Source organism: Ammospiza nelsoni, chromosome 6 (genome assembly GCF_027579445.1).
Source record: "Ammospiza nelsoni isolate bAmmNel1 chromosome 6, bAmmNel1.pri, whole genome shotgun sequence".
Taxonomy (NCBI): domain Eukaryota; kingdom Metazoa; phylum Chordata; class Aves; order Passeriformes; family Passerellidae; genus Ammospiza; species Ammospiza nelsoni.
The window spans coordinates 33698602-33720939 of NC_080638.1; the positions used below are offsets into that span (position 1 = coordinate 33698602).

The following is a 22338-nucleotide window of genomic DNA, read 5'->3' on the forward strand; positions in this document are numbered from 1 at the left end:
TAAATTTGTTAGAAAGATACTGATGATTTTATTTCCATTCCTTTAAAATTAGCATTTCAAGAAAGCAGATTCTGGCAGTGTCAGGTATTAAAATACAATTTCACATGTTATATAATATAAACTATTTTATAACATTTCTAATGTATTCTATTCTTGGCCTTTTATGTAGAGCCCAATCTTTTTCTAGACAGTGAGATTACACTAAGAATAAAAAGATTAAATGGGTGTTGATGATACTTATGAACACTTTAATGAATTGTTAGCTACATGCTGTTGGCTTTGCTATCATCAGCAAGAACAATAAAGCTTCATACTGCATTGAAAACTACAGATTGTTTAACATGCTGGACATTGAAAGTTGGACACCTTTACAAGTTGTTGGACACCTTTGCTATAATTTTTTTAAAAAGCACTATAGTCTCGATTGTTATGTATTTAAACAGCCAAATTATCTAATTTGTCTAAACCTCAGGATTCATCTCCATGGCTGTGTGATTACTCTCCATGGCTGTGTGCTGTTGTACTGGGTCCAGCTGGGATGGAGTTAATATTCTTCGTATCAGCTGGTGTGGGATGTGGTTTGGGTTTGTGGCTAAAACAGTGTTGATAGTACAGAAGTGTTTTGGCTATTGTTGAGCAGTACTTGCACATTGTCAGGGTGTTCTCTTTGTCCCATTCTGTCCCCTCAGTGATAGGCATGGGTGGGCAAGAATTGGAAGGGGTCACAACCTGGATGGCTGACTCAAACTCTGCATTCCATGCATGTAATGTCATGGTCAGCAATGAAGAAGGAGAGGAAAGGATTTTGGGAGAGGTAGTATTGCTCCAAAAATGGTGAGGCATCACTCTGCCCTTGCATTGCTTCAGTTTTTTCTTCCCCTTTTCTTCATGTATTGAACTGTGTTTATGTTGACCCATACGTTTTTTCTCACTTTTGCTCTTCCTGTTGTCTCCTCTGTCTGCCTGAGGGGGAAGGGGGAAAAGTGAGTGAGTGGTTGTGGGGTGCATAGCTACTGGCCACAGTTAACCCATAGTGATTCTAACATAGCAGCCCTTGGGAAGGGATTGAGATTCTTTGCGGTAGTTCTTTGCAGCTCAGAGAAATGCCATGTACTAGCAAGGCCATCCTTACGAAAATTTTGTTTTCCATCATGCTACTTTTAGGTCAATATGGCTTGAGTCAAGCATTTCCTAAAAATTAAATCTGTTCAAAAATTTTCCATGTTAACAGATCTATTGAAATCAAAACCAAAGAAGGCTTATTTCATCCTGCTCTAATCCTGCTGGTCGTAGTACAGCCATAGTGCAGTGTGCTAGTAGTTTGAACACATCAAGAATTTTGTTCAGAAACAGAAAAACTGTATAACTGCAGAGCTTTTGATGATCCTCTGTAGTCGTTTTGCCCACCTAGGACACCTTTGAGGTTTTTCTTCCACTCTCCAAAATCCCTGATTACACAGGTTAATTAAACAATTTCTCGTGCATGACAGTTGTACTTGAGGGTAGAAATAGATCTACTACACTTCTAGCCTGGGAGCCTTCTGGGTTCAACTTCTGATACCCAAGTATATCACCAGTGATAATATCTAAGAGATTTGGATCTGTTTTCAAGTGGTGATAATGCTTTCAAAGCATGGGTCACGCTTTACAAAGACTGCGAAAACAAGGTCAATTGTCACTTGTTCTCCTAACTTGATAATGTCATAGAATGTGACTTTCCTCACCTTGGGAAAAGATAACCTCTTGGGGGGTATACTGTGTTTCTAGGATGGGGTTCATGTTTTGGCTACATTTCAACATGCCTACCTAAGAGGTTTTAGTTTTGACTAATGAGGAAGGTGGGTTCCCGTGAGACTAGAAATGTCATAATAACCTTTTGTCACTGTTTTAACAGTCTCTGTCCAGGATGTATAAAGCTCCAAGAGGAATGTCAGTAGGGGTTTTGTTTTGGTTCATTGGTTGGTTTTGTTGTTTACTTTTAAGGTTGAGTTTTGGTTGAGGGTTTTTTTTTTTTGTCTACGTCTTACTATAAATTCTGTCTTAACCTTAACTGTGATTGATTGGAAGACATGAGTCAGAAAAGGCATATGTCCCTCCTCAAGGGAAAAAAAAAAAATCAAATACCTTGTTTTAGGGTGGTGTTTTTTCCTATGCAGAAAACACTGTAATTTACAAAGCAGTCTCCTAAAGTTCTTAAAGCATGTATTTTCGAATCACAGAAACTTGGCCTTGAAATATAAAATTAAGAGTTCTGATATCTCCACCCTAAAGGGTAGTTGTTACAGTTTTCTTGTAATTGTGGAAATTTTCACTGCTCCAAAATGCTTTAAAAAATTGTAAAAACTTTATGCATCAGATCTTTCAATTAGGAAAGTAGTAAAATACTGAAAAAACAAAAGGAAAGCTGTAATGTGTCCAACTAAATCAATACACTTGAGTGAGTTATCATTCTTAAGTGCATTCATATATTTAAGGTCTGAGAGAAATACCAGAAAATTTGTTTAGTCAGACTCAATGACTAGACTTTTTCACTAGAGGGGCAGAATTAACTGAGAGATTTTTGTGTAGTTGTGGCTACTCATTTTTCTTTGTCTTTTTCCATCTTTCCCTGCACTTTTCTTAGTGCATCATCATTCTCTTGTTGCCTCTGTTAGTTACTGACCTTCTCAATTTTCAGTCTGTACTGGTATCCAGCATTTTCTTTCCTTTGCTCTTTAGAGATCTGTTTCACAGTAGCCTGATGCATGAAGAGTATTGGCTCTGTTGTAACTGGAAGCTGATGTGCATACATTAGACCTGTTAAAAAAATATTTTCTGGTAATTTCTCATTTTTTATATAGAGTATTTTATGTACTCTTCCATCCTCAAAAAGTAGAATATTTAGAAAGAATAAATTGGAGAGTTTTTTTACCATTTCACTCTAATACTACTTCATTTTTTAAACTGTTAGAGGATCATGAATCTTCATGTTGACATCTGCATTTCAGTAAAAGGAAGTCATCACAAATATGTGATTCATAAGGCAAATTCATTAGATCATCCATCTCATGTATTCAAAGATGTGTGAAGGCCCAAACGGTATTTTAGTCCTTTTTTCCCTATTAAATATTGGAGTCCATTTGCTGTGGAGCTTCCTGTTTAGTTTCCTCCTAATGGAAATTAGTTTACAAGCACCAAAACCTACCTGCAAACCAAAACAATGCTCATTAAATGGGGAATACTGAGGAAATTTGCTTCAAAAGCATCCTAATCAAAAAGCTCATGCCATTAGACACCATATTGCAGTGTTCACTGCAGTCAGGTTTTCTCTGATACAAGAGGGATATCAGGTGTCCATTTCAAAACAAACAAAATGTGCTGCAAATAGTGGGCTATAGGGCACTTGCCACAGCAGGTCTGGAAGTTAAAAAGCTTCTAAAAGCTTGAGCACAGAATGAGCAGGTTCTTGAAGAAGAATCCACTCAAGCTTACGTTACAATGCCATTCATGCAGGAAACATTTTGGATGAGCTACAGAATCTCAGAGGCAGAGAGTTCACTTAGGAAAGTGTGTTTGTCCTGGTCCATAATTCTAACTGAGCACCTGTCTCAGTGCCTGCCGGGGGCAGGATAATTAGGCTGGATGAATCCCCGTGCCAGTCTGATATGGCTGCTAATGTAGTCTTAACTTGATGAAACTGAAATCAAACACGTGGTCTAAGGGTGGAAGGATTACATCATTCCACTTCTGCAAAAAGCAAATCCTATGCAAGCAAATATGGTGTTGCTAGAGAAATTAAAAAAAAAAAAAAATAGGTTCTTTCACTTATGTAATTCATATGAATTGTCTTCAGTAACTCCACAAATTAGATAAGGATTGGTATCTTGACTATGGGGCTTTGAAGGCTCTCCTGAGGAAATTACATTGTTTCATGGAAACCTATACTGACAGCATTGATTGTGGATTGATTGTGGTAGTCACTGCAGGTTCTGGAGGGGGAGAAAAAGAGCGGGATATTTCAGATTTTGAGTGGAAAATTTGTTAGAAATTTTATGGACAATAAGAGAATTGCTCTAGTTTCTTGTCTTGCACATTGTAGAATTTGTTACATGGAGTTGTTAATTTATTTTTTTAACAAGTCTCAACATATAAATTTCAAATAAATGCTTTTAAACAATTCCTGGGTGGACATATTTACAGTTAAAAATACAGAAAATACTGTTTGCCGTATAATACAGCTATTTTCTTCCTTCCTGTTTTGCCTTTTATTGGTATACAAACACTGTTATATTAATGTAGACTCTGTGTGTTTCTTCCTAAAAGTCACACTTTTTTTTTTTACTTTGTATAAAAAATTTAAACTTCTTTCCACTATCTTTCCTTATCCTGTTCTTGCAGGATTAAAAACAGTAAACCCGGTCTTGCCACCTAGCTATAAATATATAAACATATTGTCCTTGTTAGTTATTGTGTTTCATGTGTAGGGACCTGAAGATACTGTTTCTGTTGTAGCTGGGAATGTAGCTATATTGGGAAATTTGCCGTACTTAATCTTCCATCTCTTCAAAAACCAAGAAGAAATTATTAATGTAATAATGAATTGTACAATTTTATACATAGTTCAGCTTGTGTAATTAATTTTATATCATTATGAATCAGTAGAATGCCAACCTGTGTTTTCTACTTTTAATGGTATAAAATTAAAATAATGAATTAAGTATATTGGGTTAACTTTAGGCAAATTTTGGGACCTTGAGGTGAATGGGATAAATCAGAGCTGCCCTATATATTTCACTTGCAGCTGTCTTGAACCTAATCATATAGAATTAATTGCTTTCCCTGCAAAGGGCACACAACATTGTTTCTGGCCATTGGCCACATTGAAATAATAGGAACAAATATCTCCAACACACTTACCCACGGCAGGGAAATGTATGAGTTGAGGTTAACTTGTTTTGTTAACAGCAGACGTGCTGAAGCAATCAAGTTTTATTTTCCTTTTAAACTATCATAGTAAAAACCTCTTTGTCAGTCGCTTTATAATGAAATGGAGTTGTTCAAGACCGGTTTCTCAATGGCCTTGTCTGTGAACTCAAGTTTGTAACTGTATTTCAGCCAGGCACTCCTGTGGACTGAGATGCAAAAAGATAAAGTTCTTTATCTTTGTATAAAAAATTGTCTGAATTCTGTTTATATTAACGTTACCATTTACAGGATTTTTTTAATATGGAGCAGGAATGACTTTTCAACAGTAGCATTATTTTATATAGGTGGTATTCTGCTGCAGCTGAAGTTGCTCTTCTGTATTAAGAAGACTTGATCAACAAAAACTAATGGTTTTGCTTTGAGTATCCAGGTCAGGAAACCTTTCCAGTAGTCGAGAATGTGTATCTTTTGAAAATCAAATCCTTTTAAGTAGTTCATGTGAGCATTCTGTAATAGAGGGGCTCAGATTCACTACCCATATTTCAAATTCTTGCCTGATTTTTCAAAAAAAATCATGTACATGCCATACATTTAAAACCTACTACATGTGTTTTCACTTTCCAGCTTCCAGAACAAAATGTGATAGCTCTAAGGAGCAGTTTATGCTATGTTTGGTACCTGTTCAATTGCAGTTGAACTTCCAGTCATTTATTGTGAAGAAACACATTTAAATTTATAAGTTCTGACCTGCAACAATAAAGAAACAAACACAAAATATTTTCTTTTCAAAAAAATCTGAAAGTAAAGTTTAATTATTTACATTTTATTCAAATTATGCCTAACACTATATATTATTATATGGATTTTAAATTACTTTCCAATTTCAATACATTTTATTGGTACAGAAGAAACATTCATTGTATACAAGAAATATGTAAAAATTGAAAATTGGCAAGTGTTTCCTACTTTTGTTATGCTTACTATACAAACTGTGCAGTTTTGAAAAGAAGAAATATTTAATCTGTGGGGTTTCTAAAACAGTAAGACAGTTATTTATACCTTTAAAATGTTTCTTATTGGCAGCTAAAGAAGAACGGAAAAAGGAAGAGAACAGTTTGGAACATGCTCAAAAATGGTAAGATTTTTGCTAGTGTTCTTTAACAATTTATTTTGATCAAAGATATTATTGAACTTAGGAATTACATTAAATAGCAAAAAGTATCTGTATTTCATAGAAGTAATATGTTTCCTGAAAAACTCTTACATAATCTTCCAGGAAAAACTTAATTTGTGTTTTTATCCAAACAGTGTACTGTGTTTGAGGTTTTTATAATTATCAGCATTGAACTGAATAAGGCTTTTATAGAAAAGATAAATAACTGATTAACTACTTTAGAACATAAAAATGTATTTCATCATCACTGGACATTATGAGCACTTAGAATACAGCACTCGCTCGCCTAAGAAGCCATTGAAATCCCAGTGTTTTTATTGCTTGAATATTTGTGCCTCACTTAGGCCAAAAGAGTCAAAGTATGGAAAAAGTGAGATTGATTTATAGATTGATAGTAAAATATTCAATAAGTTAATGTTACTAATACATTTTGTTTACCGAATTGTAGTTTTGTGAGAGTGAAACATCCATCTTAGCTATCGACCTTCAAGAAATAAACTGGAGTAAATTAATTTTTTGCTTCCCATCAATATTTTTTCTTCCTGGTCACTGAAGGCAGACCTGTGGTAGTTTGGATTTTAATTGTACTTTTCACAGACTGTACTCACTCCACCCTAGACACCTCAGTTAGTTTTCCTAGGCAGTCAGGAAGAGGGAGATAAGGGGCACTTCCCAAATGCAGTTCAAGTCTTAGGTGAGCTGCTCCCATCTGCTTGCAGAAGATACCTAAATATTGGCTGAACAACTGGCTGATGGCAGCTGGGGCTTTACCTCCTCATTTCAAGTCTCTGACTGACTCTACTTAGCTGCAAACCTAACTTCCTTGGCACAAGGCTCCTTCCTATCCTACCTGCTTTGTAGCCTTTCTGGAGTAGAATGGACTCTCCAGGGTGTGGAGCTGCACCCAGTTTGTAGCTGTTATAGGGAATTAGTTGTCCAACACAGAGTCTGGAGTTTTTAATTGCTAACTGAATATTCAGTATTTTAAATTGCTACTTTAGAAAGGCAGAAAGTAGCCCAGGAAGCCAGATTAAAGTGGATGAAAGCAAAGGAGTGCTAATGGGGGCTGATGAAGAAAGGAAGAGAGGATGCAAAGTGTCAGGATGAAGGCAGAGAAAGACGTTGCAGGATTTCAGGATCCCACCTCTGTATGCTCCAGCAGGGATGGTGAAGGGCTCTGTTAGGTAGAAGAATGCACAATGTACCTGGGGCTGCTGTTACATGAAGCAAACCTGAGGAGAGTCTCTGTTCTTGCTGCTCTTGGTGAAGCTATCCCAGTGAAAGAGCTGTGAACAGCTGAGGAGTACTTGGCCCAAGCGAATGTAATGCACATGACGTTGCCCAGTACCATAAATGATTTTAACCACGTAATTATGTCTAAGGTATTTTAGTACTTTTAGAGTTTGAAAACAAAAAGGTTTGGCACAGATATTTAAAGTGGTATTTGGTTTATTTGTTTGTTTATTTATTTTTCTGTTTCTCCTCCTAGTGTCACTGCAAGATCCATTACCTCCAAGTGTTATGGCCTTACATACACATATTTCTTTCCGATTGTTTAAATATGGAACATCAGTTAACTTGAAATATAGTTAAATTTTTAATGAAAAACCTAGCAAGAAATGTAAAAGGTTAAGGTTATCACATATGAGGATTAAAAAAACCTATTATTTTAATAGCTTACCTTGAACAGTATGGGATATTGCGCAGCATGGTTTCTATCTTTAAAGTCTCAAAAAAAAAAAAAACCCAGAGCATATTGGCTCATGTGGATAAAATCCAAGGTTCTTTGTGAAGTACCTGGAGCGTATATTCCTTTATTTTGGATAATATCTGTAGTTTTTGATGAATACTTTATATCCTTCAAAACAAACTAAAGAGCTGTAATTTCAAACTAAGTCAAAAAATCTTGGGCCTAACCTTGTATTTCTATATGAAAACATGAAATGCAAGTATAAATGAAGAAAGATGCCAAAGCTGCATCCATCGTTCATGTAACAAGTTGAATGGCTGGAGACTCCTTACAGGTCTTCAAAATTATTTATTTTATTTTCAAGATTTACACCTCCTGTGTTTAGATTAAGAACCTATTTGCAACTCTGAAGAAGAATATAGCTTTCTTCTGATTAAATAAAATTATTATTCCAGGAAATATTACTTATTTTAAAATATGTTGTTACCGTTTCTTTTAAATTTTAGCATTATTTTTAATTAATATCACCAAATGTTTCAGGATTGTTGCATCTACTTTGCAGAGAAAAGGGATTCAACTTTAACAAAAGTGAACATACTTTTATTTATATAAGTACCTAGTTATGTGAGTTGTTCCATTTTATGTTTACAAAGCAATGTCATAAAGGTTAAAAATGCACAGTTAAAATGCTTTTGGAACTACTGTCTGTAATAAAAGAATACTTCGAAAATGTCCAGCTGTATAGCAATTCAGTAACAGCCACATTATAAAATCTTTTTTAAAGTATTCAAATGCTGGCAGTGTATTTTTGTAAAATTAATTGTTTATTGACACATGTGGAAGGAGATTATTTTCAGTAAAACTTTTGCAGAATTACTATTGGCACTGTCTGTGGCTTGGTTGTTGCCACTCCCCTTTCTCCCTAAATACTAGAAGACTATCTTCAGTCAAACCTAGAGATTTTTTCCTGACTTGGTGTGTGGCTCTTCCAGAGTCGTTCAGTAAAGATAAATGGGAGAATAGGATCTTCATGAAGTGCAGCAGAATAAAATAAATATATTACAGCATTTCCTGTAAGGCAAGAAGTTAAGCTTTTCTCATTATAACTGAACACCCATGATTTGCCAGTGTGACCATCTCTGTGGTGACTCGTGCATCTGTAAGTTACCCTCCTAGAAAAGAGGTGGGTGTTGGAAGGTTAGTTATACTTAGTGAGAATTGCTGCTGTGATTTCCAAGGCTAAGGAGAAGTTATGGTAATTGCCAACCTTGACTACTGAATCAGAGAAACTGTTTCCCCAGTGGGCTTATGTGTTGACTGGTTTCTTTTCTTTCCCCCTGCCTTGCAGCTTTGAAGAAACAGTGGGATACTTTGGGATAAAGCCAAAGCCTGGTGAGAAGGAGATCACACCAAACTACGTTTTCACGGTGTGGTACGAATTCTGCAGTGACTTCAAGACCATTTGGAAACGAGAGAGCAAAAGCATTTCCAAGGAACGGTAAGGTTCTAATAAAGTCATTAATACCATTTTAGATGTCTGGGAAACTGCTGCTTCTCAAACCCAACAAATTATACTCCTATATTTCACAGGCGTCATTGTTTTCTTTCAGATCTAATGGACATCAAGGAAAGATTATTCCCTCAGGGTGCGTAGGAAAATTCACCAAAGGCATGCTGTCCCCACAAAAAGATAAACACATATAATCTGATAAATTACACTTTTGTAACCCCTTCCAATTACTAGCTAGTAAAATGAAAGGAGAGCTGTGCTAATTTATAACAGATTGCTTCTCTGTGCATTTTCATGTTGAACTAGCCTAAATGAGGCGATATTGCTGTCGCAGACAGTACAGACAAATAAAAGTGAATGCTTTTCCAGTTAATATACTGCACTTGCATCAAAGAGAAGCCCCAGAGATTCAGGCCACACTTAGCACAGTGTCGAAGCCCCACACTGAATTTACAGCACTACTTCTGAGTTTTGGTGTCCTGCTGAGGACATCAAACTGCTTGCCGCTAGATCTCACAACAGTCTCCTGATTTTATTAGTTAGAGTAAAACAACCCAAAAACCTAAAACCTTCAATTATTTTCTTGGTTTTTGTAAAGAAACTTTAAGTCTTTTACACAAAAAAAAAAAAAAAAGCAATTCTACTACAATCTCATCACGCTCAGCATGTTGCAATTCATTTGTAAAGACCTAGAGTGGTGATGTAGTCATTCTTTGGAAAAGAACGGAGCAATTACTTTCAGCATGAAATTTAAATCCAGATGTTTATACCAAATTAACAAAGAGGTAGATTAAAATGTCTTTAAAAGAACAAGCAAAAGTAGAACACTCATTTACACTTATATTTTCCATTTTGCTTCAAATCAGTGGAGCTTTCAGTTCCTATAAAGTAGGTTTTTTGAAGGACTAGATGTAGAAGTTATGAATTCTTGATTTATCAACCTTATCACCATTGTTTTATAGATCTTACAGTTTTAAAACATGTGAAAGTTGTAGCTTTTTGTATCATTTATTGATTGATTTTTTTTTTTTGAAACTGACAAATGCAAACATTTACAAAGAATCTTTTATTTCTTTGTATCTAAATCAATATGCAAATTTGGTTTACATGTTAAAAACTGCATAAAATAAAAAAACCCAAGCATATTGCTATGGTCATGATAGAGATCATCTCAGGGATATATTTTCTGCTGAATCATGACTTATTTTTGTTCCAAAAGCAGTTAGGAGGAATAGAAGTTAACTGCCCGAGAAAAAAAACTCCAGACCATGCAGACCTTTCTTTTTTATGTAATTAGCACCTTGCTAATGGTACACAATGATCCTTTCAAGTAAATCGATTTGAAGTGTTAACAATACATAGCTTCTTAACTATCTTAATACAATAATCAAATAATCTTTGTAAGTAGACTGCTATATTGTGTGCTTTCATACTTAAGTGAGGTGACAGTTTCTTGTGGTTTAATAGCTGGATCAATCAAATCTACAAATAAAACCAGAGAACAAATATATCACCAGTTCCTCTGACAGATGCCTTTATTCCTGTTCCAGGTAAAGCAATACCAGTAGAATGCAGAGCAGCAGTTACTGTAATACTTCTAGGTGCTGACACTTTCTGGGTCATATAGACTGTTCTTCAAAGTTCACTTCGAATTATTTTTACGAAGTTTGATTAGTCTCAAAAGGACAGTTCATTGCCCTTTACATTCAAATTTGGGGGATTCATCAAGATGATGAGCTGTTAAAATGGGGAGCCTCGTGTAAATAGTCAATTAGAATGACAGAAGAGCTATTTTCACCATTTTTAATTGTTCTGTAGTGCACTACTGAAAAGAAGGACATAGTGAAATCAATAGATTAGAATGGTGGAAAAGCTTTTTTCATCACCTGAAAATGTCTTGTAAAGTCTTAATCATTTAAGGGTCCTGTTTAACGAAGTATGAAACTAACAATTGATGAACTGCTGTCCAAACCAGTTTGAAAGCAAGGGAAGAATCATTGTACACACTGGTAACTAAAAACCTTAGAATGACAGGAATGGACAGCTGTCTTCCTTAACTAGCTAATTAATTGGATGCACTATTTGTTGTGCATTTTTAAAGATTGCAATTCAATTTAAAAAAAGGAAAGAGAACATTTTTATTATGAACCCTTATTTTGTTTTGAAGGAAGTTTTAAAGAGGAAGAAACATCAATGTAAGTCAGTAATTGCAAATGTAAGTTCTGAAACAGGCATTGATATCATTATGTGAACATATTTCCTATTCCACCTTTCAAATTTCAGGAGCTGAAGAAACGCAATATAAAATGCATAGGAATTAGCTAATTAATTACATTTAAATAGGAACGTTAATAGTGGATTGTAATTTGTGTTTCAATAAATATGACGCATAAAAAATTGATTATAATGTACAGAATGATCATTAATAAAAGGAATGATTAAAATTTATTAGGTTAAACTTAATACTAGTAAAAATAGTTCAAAAGATCTATGATTCCAAAATTAAAATTTTATATCCCAAACTTACTCCATTGCATTGTATAACAGACATCTTTAAAATCTTTGAGTTTCAGGAAAAAAGAGTGCTGTCTTTAACTAAATGACAGTCTCAGCTGCAAAGAGCCTGTTTTGTCTAAAGCTGCTTGGCTGCCAAATGTAAGACAACTGTAGGAATCTAATGAGATTTCAATGACACTTTATCTTAAAGTAGAGGAAACACTTCAACTGAGCTGCCCTGCATTTAACCTCACCATGAAAATAAATTAGCTGCCTGCAAAATATAATTGAGTCATTGTCTCTTTCCTGGACAAAATTTGCACATAATTTGGGAATGCAAGATGGAGTTACAGATAAATAAAAAACTATGATATGATATGATTTGATATGATATATGATATCTAAATGACTATAGGGATAAAATGAAAACAATTTTCCAAACCATATATCTGATAGGAATAGGATGACAGTTTACTTTCCCTTCAATACCAGAATTCAAGTACAATGAAATAAAATTTACTTTGACAATCACATCATCTGTGACAAACAGCTGAATGTAAGTGCACCTAATGTTGGAAACTTTTTTTGGTGCTGTTTTGAATCAAAATCCTGTGGTTGACAGTTTTATAATTTACATCGTGTATGCATTCAGGTACATCAACTGCTTTTATGCTTTTTCTGTGTATGAAATTTTGAGATGATAACTGAATTGAAGACTAAAAAATTGGAGTTTTTGGCAATAAAGTACTTAGAGCAAGGTGGATTGCAGTTATTTCCACTGTCACCTCCTTTTCTTAAAGTACTAATTTTACTTGCAGTGGGCATGTCTATGAATTCAGAACCGAAACAAATACATATTTATAACAACTTAAATCCATTATACATATTAAATTATATTTTAAGAGGATGTCCTAGACAAGTCTGAAATAAGGAAAAAGTATAAATACAGAAGAAATACTAGTAGTTTGCAGTGAGTTTCATCACAAACTGTGATTATGTTTTGCAAAATAAATGTGACAAAGATTACAATAATATGTTTATGCCTGTTACCCTTCAAATATGAAATAATTAAAACAGAAAAGAATTGTTGCTCTTAATTTAACTCAACTCACTGCTGACTCTTGCAAGGATAAGATTGCTACAATGGTTACTGTACTGGATGAAGTAATCTCTTTCAGATTGAATCTGCATATAAATAAGCCAGAATTCAAAAATCAAAAACAGAACCAAAATTTGTCTCAATAGCTGGAGAAGACATGATCACTATTTAATGGACAGAATTATATATTTCATCTTGAAAACAGAAATACTTTGTCACAAGATGTCACAGATGATAAAAGCTTGCATTGCTTCTAAATGGTGGCAACACAAAATTATATTTGCAAAATCTATGAAGGACTTACACATTAAGAGAGTTCCCAGCTGCAAAAGCATTCTGCTGATTATCACTAGGCTTTAGCTGTCTTTATATAGTCCTAAATATTTGCCAGTGGCCATCTCAGATGAAGTATATCTTTGTTCTTTAGCCCTTGTCTTCCTATTGGTTTTTCTTATGCATCAACTTTCCTAAAAGAAAAAAAAATTTTTAAATCTTATTCCTTATTGCTACAGAGATGAAATTTTTCACTTACTTTGTAGATAACTTTGTATATATAAACCACTGTCAGTACATCCAGATAAAAAGAAACATATCAAACATTGGCAATTTGAGGTTTAATGACAAAATCCACTGACAACATACATTTTACTGTATTTTACTAATTTAGTTAGTGAACAATTAGTTTAAATGCAATCTAAGGATTTGATCAGTAATGGCCAAGTTCTTTCTGGAAGATTTAGGCCTGAAGGTTTGATGGGAAGTTGTGTTGTACAACACAGTAATAGAAGTGGCTACGTTTAAACTTCATAATCTGGCATAAGACTTCTAATTTTAAAGCCAGTCAGGTACTCTGTAAAACCATCTGCCAGGCCAGGTACTACACAAACACCTGTCTTCTAAAATTTTGATACTGAAATCTAACCTGTTATATTTCACGGGCTAACATTTTTCAGGAAATGGAGCTATGACTTGAGTTTAGTTTATGAGCTGCATACAGAAATAGGACTGAGAGTAGAAAGGCATTTAACACATGAAAGGAATGTGAGCTGTGGGGATTTCTCACTGTCCTAAGGGAAGTCACTGTTCAGCTGTGTTAAGGGTCTGGACTGGGTATGCAGCTTGGCTCTAGATTGAACAGTTGATGTTGACTGTAGCTACCTCCGCTTGTTCATTTCCGCCCATATCTGAAATTTTGTTTGCACAACTTTTCCCTATGCCAAAGCAGTTTTATGGGAGATTTTTAAAGTTCTAGTCATGGGAAGCTCAGGTGACACAGAACTGTCATTCCAAGTTATTTCCTAACCCTCAGCTATCCACATAACCCACCAGCTGCATGAAAGGAGCTGTAGAAGCGAAAAGAATGGATTTTCCAGATTATTGAGAAGCTGAGAGAGAACCAGATAATTTGGTCTCTGTTGTTGCACAATAACAGAGCCAGAACATGAATATGTGAACAGCAATTGCTTCATTTACAAGGGATTCTGGTTTTCCTAACTGGGAAGCTTCAGAGGATGGAGTGTGCCGTCTGTCTGACTTGAGTGGAAAGCAGAGGTGAAAATGATAATCAGTTTATCTACTTAGTCCCTGGCTTGGTAATATCTTTTCCTGTAAGGAAAAAATGTATTTTCCTGAGCTTACAAAGGAAACTTCTTTATAATAAACACAGCCTTATGTTTAGATCAGGTTTCTGCATCCCGAGGTACAGAATGAAAATAGTTTTGAACAAAAATAATGTCTTTATTTTTCACTCATCACTTCTAATTTGAGGCTTGGCTTTCATCCACTTTACAGGGGAAGACACCACCTGCCACATAGAGTCAGGAAAAAGCCAATTACATTCCCATAGATTATAGTAAGGATACATGTGCAGTATTGGAGTCATGGTTCTCATATTTAAAAATACATAGTTTTGTTAAATGTTTAATTCAATATTTTTCTGTATTGTGTGCTAATGTGCAGTACCACTCAGTTTGACACCATATCTTCTTTATTAATTAAGGTGCATTGACTTCTTTTGATCACAGTTGCAGGAGAATAACTTTTCTTTTGAACACATCCATGTTGCAGCTCATCAGATTTGAAGGCTTAAGTGCACTGCATTCCGTAATGTTTTGGCCTCATAACTGCTTGCTCAGTTAGCCATGGGCCAGCTTGGAAGGGACCACAGTGGCTCCCCTGGTCCAGCCTCCCTGCTCAAGCAGGGCCATCCTGGAGCACATGGCACAGCATTGTGTCCAGACAGCTCTTGAATATCTCCAGTGAGGAAGACTCCACAGCCTCTCTGGGCAACGTGTTCCAGTGCTCAGTCACCCTTGTGTTGTGGTTCAGCTACTCTGTCATCCCTTCGGGTCTCTCTGTCCTCTCCAGTGCTCTCTGTCTGAAACTCTCCTTGTCACTGTGACCTGTAGATTGTGGCTCTCCATCTCAGGGCTTGATTCTGTTTCAGCACCCTCATTGTAAAAACCTTCTTCCTTGTACCTAATCTGAATTGGCTTTTTCATTTAAAACTATTACCCCTTTTCCTTTTGCAATAGGCCCTGCTGAAAGTTTTGCTCCATCTTTCATTCTATTTTTAAACATCACTATTTCCTAGAAATAGTGAAAATATGCCATCTAATACAGAGCTAGGTGTGTATCTAGTGGCAGGCATAATCTTCTCTTTTTAAATCTAAAAGTTTGTAATCCCTATAATTCTACCTTTGGGTGAAAGTGTGGACTCAAGACATTTGAAAACTATTTGAAAACACTTCTAGAACCAAGGAGAATATGAGCAGATAGAAAATGTGCTCAAAATAGTGAAGAGTTTAGAAGCTGATCACTTGGTGTGATTCTCATGAGAAGAAAACCATCTTGAAATTCATCATCATCTTTGCATAAATGTTGTAGCTGTGAGGAATAGCATGCTGTCCACGGGGTGCAGTCATCCTGCATTAAGAAGTGGACTGTGCAGATTAACAAAAATAAAGGGATGGAATGGTCTGTTGTCACATAATTGTTTACATGTAGAAACAGGGAACACTAATTAAGTTCTAAAAATACACCAGCTGTGTTTAAAAAATGTACAGAATACGAATCTATAAAATATAATAAATAGTAAATTTAGTTGAAAGTAGTGTAACTGTTTTCTCCTCTTCTTAAGCACTTGAAAGTGAGACAACACCAGGAATTATCCTGTACATGCTTCTAAAATAACGTTAAGAAATTTTTTGTTTCCAGCACTGATAACATTTCCAGCATTGATAAAGACAGTAATGGACATATTAATGTGTTGTGTGTTTTAAAAAGAATCCAGCTTGCTGCTAGTGCTACAACAAGGAAGTACACATCAGTAATTGCAGCTATAATCCACTTTTCTTTTTGCTTTTCTTCCAAAATTCCTCAAAAATTGAGTGTGTCAAAAGTGATTTGAACTGGACAGGGTATTTTAAATGCTTTTTGACTGGCCATAGCAATTATTTCTGCCAGTGGAAAAAGTTAAATAGGAGAAGAAAGTAGAATTTTTCAGTTTGAGAGTGCCAAGAATTGTGTTGCTTCTAGTAAAAGACTGACTTGGTGTACATTACTAAAATTGATTTACTGAGTTCTCCTTGCTTGTAAAAATTCACTCCTGACCTCTGTCTTCTTGCATTTTGCATATAGAATTTAAAGTAGTTGAATGTACCATCAGTATTATAGAGGCACTTAGCACTGGGCAGATCCTCTATTAGGAGTGCCAAGAATTTTATTTCCTTTTTATCACTGTTTAGCACATAATTTCCTATGCACTTTCCAGTCTGTACAAGGAGAATCAAGTCCCTTCTTCTTTAGTTCTCTGTTTCTCCTCTTCCTCCCGATTAAACTTCTCATTGGTTCTTCTTGTTAAATCCCCACAGAAGGAAGGGTTCTGTATGCAAGACCCGGAGAGTAAAAGGCAAGCAGCAGAGGAATCAGATGTGTTCTTCTTCTCCCTTATCTCTACAGTACTTTTGGCAGACTAGTCTGTTGCTGTACACAAGACAGCTTTAACTGCCCTGAGATAAGAACCTCTTGTACCTCCTATTGCCACATCAGTGAGGCTGGTCAGTCAGTTCCATCCAAAGCAACACAGAAAACATTAACAAAAAAACTGGCAGATGCTTTCATTTCAAGGTTTTCAGAGGAAATGTAATGTATAGCCTGGCAAATGGCCTGCTAAAATAGCATATTCTGTGTGTACAACAGATTAAGCCAGCTAGCTCTTTTTTTTTTTTTTTTTCAGAGGAGGATCTTTTTGCCTTGATAGCACAGCTTTTTTGGTGGGAAAGATACTCCATAAAATCCAGATCCTGCAAGAAGAGAGAAATCATTTTTCCTATGACATTTTCAAGGAGCAATACAGACAGGCTGTCCTTTTGCTTTTGATTTTCTCCATTTGAAAATGTACTTTGATTTACTTTTGGTAGTTTATTAAGTGCCTTAAAACAGAAGTAGTGTTTGTTGGGCTAATGTGCCCAAAGAAAAGTTACTGGTGAGGCTTCTTACAAAGTATATATCAAGCAGAGCCAGAATACCTTTCATTTCATCAAATCTAATGACTCCTTTTCTCTGTTTCAGAATTAAAGTGGCTCAGCAATCAGTGAGCAAGTTAACTGCAGAGAAGAAAGTTGAAACGAAGAAAATCAATCCTACAGCTAGCCTGGTATGATGTGTTTTCAGTATGACATTCCAAAGGGGTTTTGTGACACCGTTCTTGTCATTCAAAATGATGGCTGGTTTCTGCTGTTGTTGGAGAGCGTAGTAGTTTTAGTTTGAATGCAGCAGAGTGATTTTCTTCACAAGGAGAAATGTTAAAGCTTATGCCCTTTGGTAGTCAACAGCTATGTTTAACATTTAGTTCAATTGTGCCTAAGCATGGCTCTGCTATTTTAGATAACAAAAAGAGCTGCTTTTGTGCTTTCTTCTTCCCTTCCACTGTAGTCTCTTGTATTTTCTTCCATGCTTCCAAGTGCAGAAGCTCACTAGATATATTTGTCCAATGGCTGGAGTGTCTGGTTTTTTCAAAACCTTAAAAATCTTGTTTTCTCTGCGGAATAGTGGTAGAAGGGATTAAATCCCCATTTTTTCTTTATTGTACACCAGTGTTTTTGATACAACACAGTAAGAGAGCTGATAATTTGCATTGTATATAATTCCTTTTTTTATCTGTGTGCAAGGCATATAGGTTAGACAAGCATTTCTCAAACTCTAGAAGGCAAGAGAAGGGAAGAAAATGTACATGAAGGAATCAGGGTATTATTTGCATTCCCAGCAGAGCATATCAGTTGCAGATCAGGCAGCAGAGATATGAATGACTGCACTTGCCTGGAAAGAGGTCATTAAACGAGATCATCTAGCTAATGCTAAATTAGAGCCCTTATGTCAGCAGAAGCCATTCCAGACAGGAGCAGGTATTAGAGTCACATGAATTTGTAATGTATCTCGTTTTCTCTAGCTGCAGTGGTCATCACAGATGTGCATTTTTAAAGGTACACAGTATTTGACAAGTATGTAGTGAAAGCAAACTCAATAAGTAATGTGTTTCAAAGTTTTAAACCTTCTTTGAGTGCTCCAAGCATTTTTTAATTAAAGAAAACTGAAACTGACTTACTTCTTCATCCTCTAGACCAAAAGCTCATGGGAACTTGAGAGGAGATGGAAAATTATAGACAAGAATTAAAATAAAACTCTTTTTTTTTTTCTTTAACAGAAAGAAAGACTACGTCAGAAGGAAGCCAGTGTGACTGCCAACTGAAGGAAGATGAATGAAAACAGTGCAGGGATTTCATACATTGCCTGATGCTTTACTACACCAATGGCCCAGGAAGCACCTTATGTTAGATACTGAATTCTGCTTTGCTGATCTGTCCCAAGACAATCCATTAAAGACTTTTGAGTTCCTTCAGAGGGGTTTGTATGTTCAGTGGAGGGAATTCTAAGAAGGTCTTTACGTGGGAAGTCAGGTTTTTTTTCTGTAACTGTTCTTTACATTGCTTAAAATGCATCTTGTTGTCAATGGTTTATTAAAATATTCTGTGTATAATGTATTAATATGGAAGAGCTAAAATGAGCATTTTGGATGCTGAGTTAAGTAATGACTAACAACCTGTAGGTTATTTACAGGGCTTTATGTAGATGAGAGCAAATATGCCATTGAGTTCACAAAGGTCTATTGCAGCATACTTTTTGTTACTTCAGCAGTAACTGAGGTAAGATTGACTGATTCTAAATAATTTTACAGTGACTAACTATTGGATGCATCTTTCTAAAACTGATTAAATATAAGTATAGATTCATGCTGTATTTTACTATGAATATTTTTATAGAAGCTTCAGCTTATGCCATTCATTGAAATGGGAGTAATATTTTGCACATAAAAAGGAATATTCAAATTCTTTAGTTTTGTGATTGATGGCATAACAGATTTATTATTTTTATGGTTTTAATCTAACATTTCCTAAATTTTGAGCTTCGAAAGAAAAGATTATAAAATGTATATTTTTATTTCAATATATATTGCAAATAACAATTCCATAAAGTGATGAGTTTATAGGTAATTTTTCATTAAGATACAATAATATCTCTCCATGAAGTTAGGCATTTGCCATTAAACATTTGACTTTTAATTCCATTGAAAGCTTTCTTTTTAACAGCAATTATCTCACTCTAAAATACATTATGCAGCCTGCTCTTGTTCCTCTGTATTTGTATGAAGAATGTGTCAAGCATACCTACATATTTATATATATATATATATGGTTTTTATATGTGTGTGTATATGTGTATATATATATCTATATCTATATATATATATATATACACACATAATATAATAAGTAAAACTTCAGAAAGAATTAACAGGGTCTTGCTGTCCTCCTGTAACATTACAACCATTGCCATAAAGTGGCAGAGCCTAAAAATAACCCTACTGAATATCCACCATTAAATGAAGATTTTTATTGCATTTTAAGGATTTGGATTCTTAGGAGGAGAAATCTCGAAGCAGAAGTTAATTTAAGGTAAAAGAGAAAAGTGATTCTGCTTGCTGTCCACAAGAGAGAAAATGAGTTTATGATAATGGTGTATGAAGTTGGTTACAAAGAGAAATTGGGTGAAGCAAAGAGGTGCAAAAAGCTAGTAGGGGAAAAGCATTAGTCCTTTGCTTTGAAACTGGAAAGAATATGCATGAGACAGACATCAGTTATCATACAGCAAATTCCATAGAGACTGAGATCAAACCTAGGCAAAGTCCCCCCTAGCAGTGTACATTTGTTTTAAGAAAAATAGCAGTTTTGGAGACATTCATAAATTAACTTAGGATTTCAGTGCAGATTTCTTAAATTAGTGTCCCTCTCATTCCTGCATAAATGAAAACAAAAGACTCAAGAGTCTCTTGTATGTTTGGGAGTTTAGACCTGCTACAGATATACTCAAGATATGTAAGCATGATTCTTATGAAAGCAGTCAACAACATGCCAGCAGAAATAATCTGATTTGTATTCTGGCTAGTCCCATTGCAGAGAAAAAGAAAATTCCAAAGATTTAAGTTTCCTGTCTTCCACTAACTAGGTGACATACATTTCTTTTCAACACTATTAGTGATAAATAAGAGGAGCAATAATGCCTATAAAAGCCAAAGAACAATAGCAAGCAAGGCAATTCTGATAAGTCTTTAAGCAAACAGTGTTTATTTTTTATATAGTTTTCTATCTATCATGAAGATAGTGTATATTGCCATTTGACCTGACTGAGAGTTTTTTCAATGAAATTAATTACTTGAAGTATTATTCAGCAAGAGCAGCACTGTTTGTGAAAATTGATGGTCTTAATAATTCCCATTAAAAGTATATTGTGGAAAAAAAGGTTTTAACTTATTGAAATATCCTGTTTCAAAATTTCTAAATGTGAATTTTCATTTTTCAGTTCAAATTTACTTCATTTTGAAATGTTGAAAAATGTATATAAAAAGGGATTAAAATTAAAAATATTCATTTAAAGCATTCCTTGATCAGACTTATAATTCTTTTATCAAATTAGCAATTTGCCAGGGTTTTGAGAGTTAATGCTATTTTTTAGAAGATTCAAAAACTTATGTAGCACAGGGACCTTGTCTCTTTCTAATTTTCAGTTGTATTGATTTTCCTCTCGAGTCTGAGTTTCTGATTCCAGTTTAACCCATGACTTAAATCCTCTACTACTAATTGAACTATTTTTAAATGAAAAGAAGAATTCACCTAGATTATTTAATTCATTGTCTTAATGAAGACTGTAAGACTTCTGGATGGCATTCATCAGGTAAATATCACACTTTCTCCCCCAGTGATACCCACAAGTGTCTTCAGGCAGTGATTGAAGCCACAGTAGCTGGCTTTAACTAAAATTGTGTATTAGAGAGGAGATATTTACAGATATGTCTACATAAGCTGTTTATTTCTGAAATATTTAGACACTTCAGGCATAACAAATGTGCATCAACCACCACTCATCTTTGGGGTCACCAAAGGTCACCAAGCATTATGTTTTAAGCTTTAAGCCTTAGTTTGATGCCTCACATTACCTTGAGCTTCCTAGTTTGGGGAGAATAAAAGGACAGAAGGAGAAAAGAAGGAAACTACAAAGATGGAATGGAACAGAAGTCTGTGTTACATGTCTACATTGCTGTCAAGGAAGTAAAGAGTGGACTCAGTTAAGCCAAGCAGCAATAGCCAGACAGTTACAATTTTCTGGTCTGTTTAACTTAAAATACGTCAACACTTCACAGAAGTCACTTCTGTGACTGCAAAGTAGATGTGGCTTAAGAGGGAGAATTTTCTGTTGTGTTTTGGTTTCATTTCTTCTGTTACTGCCAAGCTTCTCAAAGGCTGTAAAGCATAGGAGTATTAAAACCCACATTACTCATTAGGTGCTTATTACCCACAATGACAATATACAGTACTGATTTATAAATCAAATTATTAGGAAGAATTCAGTGTAGAATGAGTAGATAATAAACTGCAAAGTGCTCTTTACATTATTTACAACATTATCACTTGTTGATTTTAAAATGGATGACCTTTTAGTGTCTTTGAGGTCTGAAAAATCCTTTTTTCATTAGGTTTTTATCTAACTATGAGAGCTACCCACGTGTTTTGCCATCATTAACACCTGCAATTGTTTTGCCTTGTGTTTTATCATAGCATTGTAAATGTATATATTGAATATTAAACTTTTATATTTAACTTAGAATTTTTTGCATCAAAACAGAAACTATGAACTTCAGTTTCTGTATAGAAATATTTCTATTTCAAATTATTAATAATTAACATTTGTTTGATGCATCTTACTGCATTAAGGTAGAAAATTTATATGCTCTGAAATTAAACACTGTTTTGGAGATTCCCAGGCTAGGTCTGAGAAAACTGGCATTTTGGATTGCACAGTGAGAAATTCCAGAATCCTAGAAACCCTAGTTCCTTAGTAGTCAAAGGTTT

The 22338-nt window shown here is 35.0% G+C and overlaps 1 protein-coding gene across 1 annotated transcript in view; it reads left to right on the forward strand.

Annotated features, from left to right (window-relative positions):
- FMN1 (formin 1) overlaps positions 1-20868 on the forward strand; it is a 123782-nt gene extending 102914 nt beyond the window's left edge. Inside the window, exons 14-17 of the mRNA XM_059473848.1 lie at positions 5989-6040; positions 9118-9267; positions 17447-17531; positions 18579-20868. Of these exons, the coding sequence (XP_059329831.1) occupies positions 5989-6040; positions 9118-9267; positions 17447-17531; positions 18579-18623 (332 nt within the window). The 3' untranslated portion in view covers positions 18624-20868. The remainder of the gene's footprint in view (positions 1-5988; positions 6041-9117; positions 9268-17446; positions 17532-18578) is intronic.
- Positions 20869-22338: the final 1470 nt, after the last annotated feature.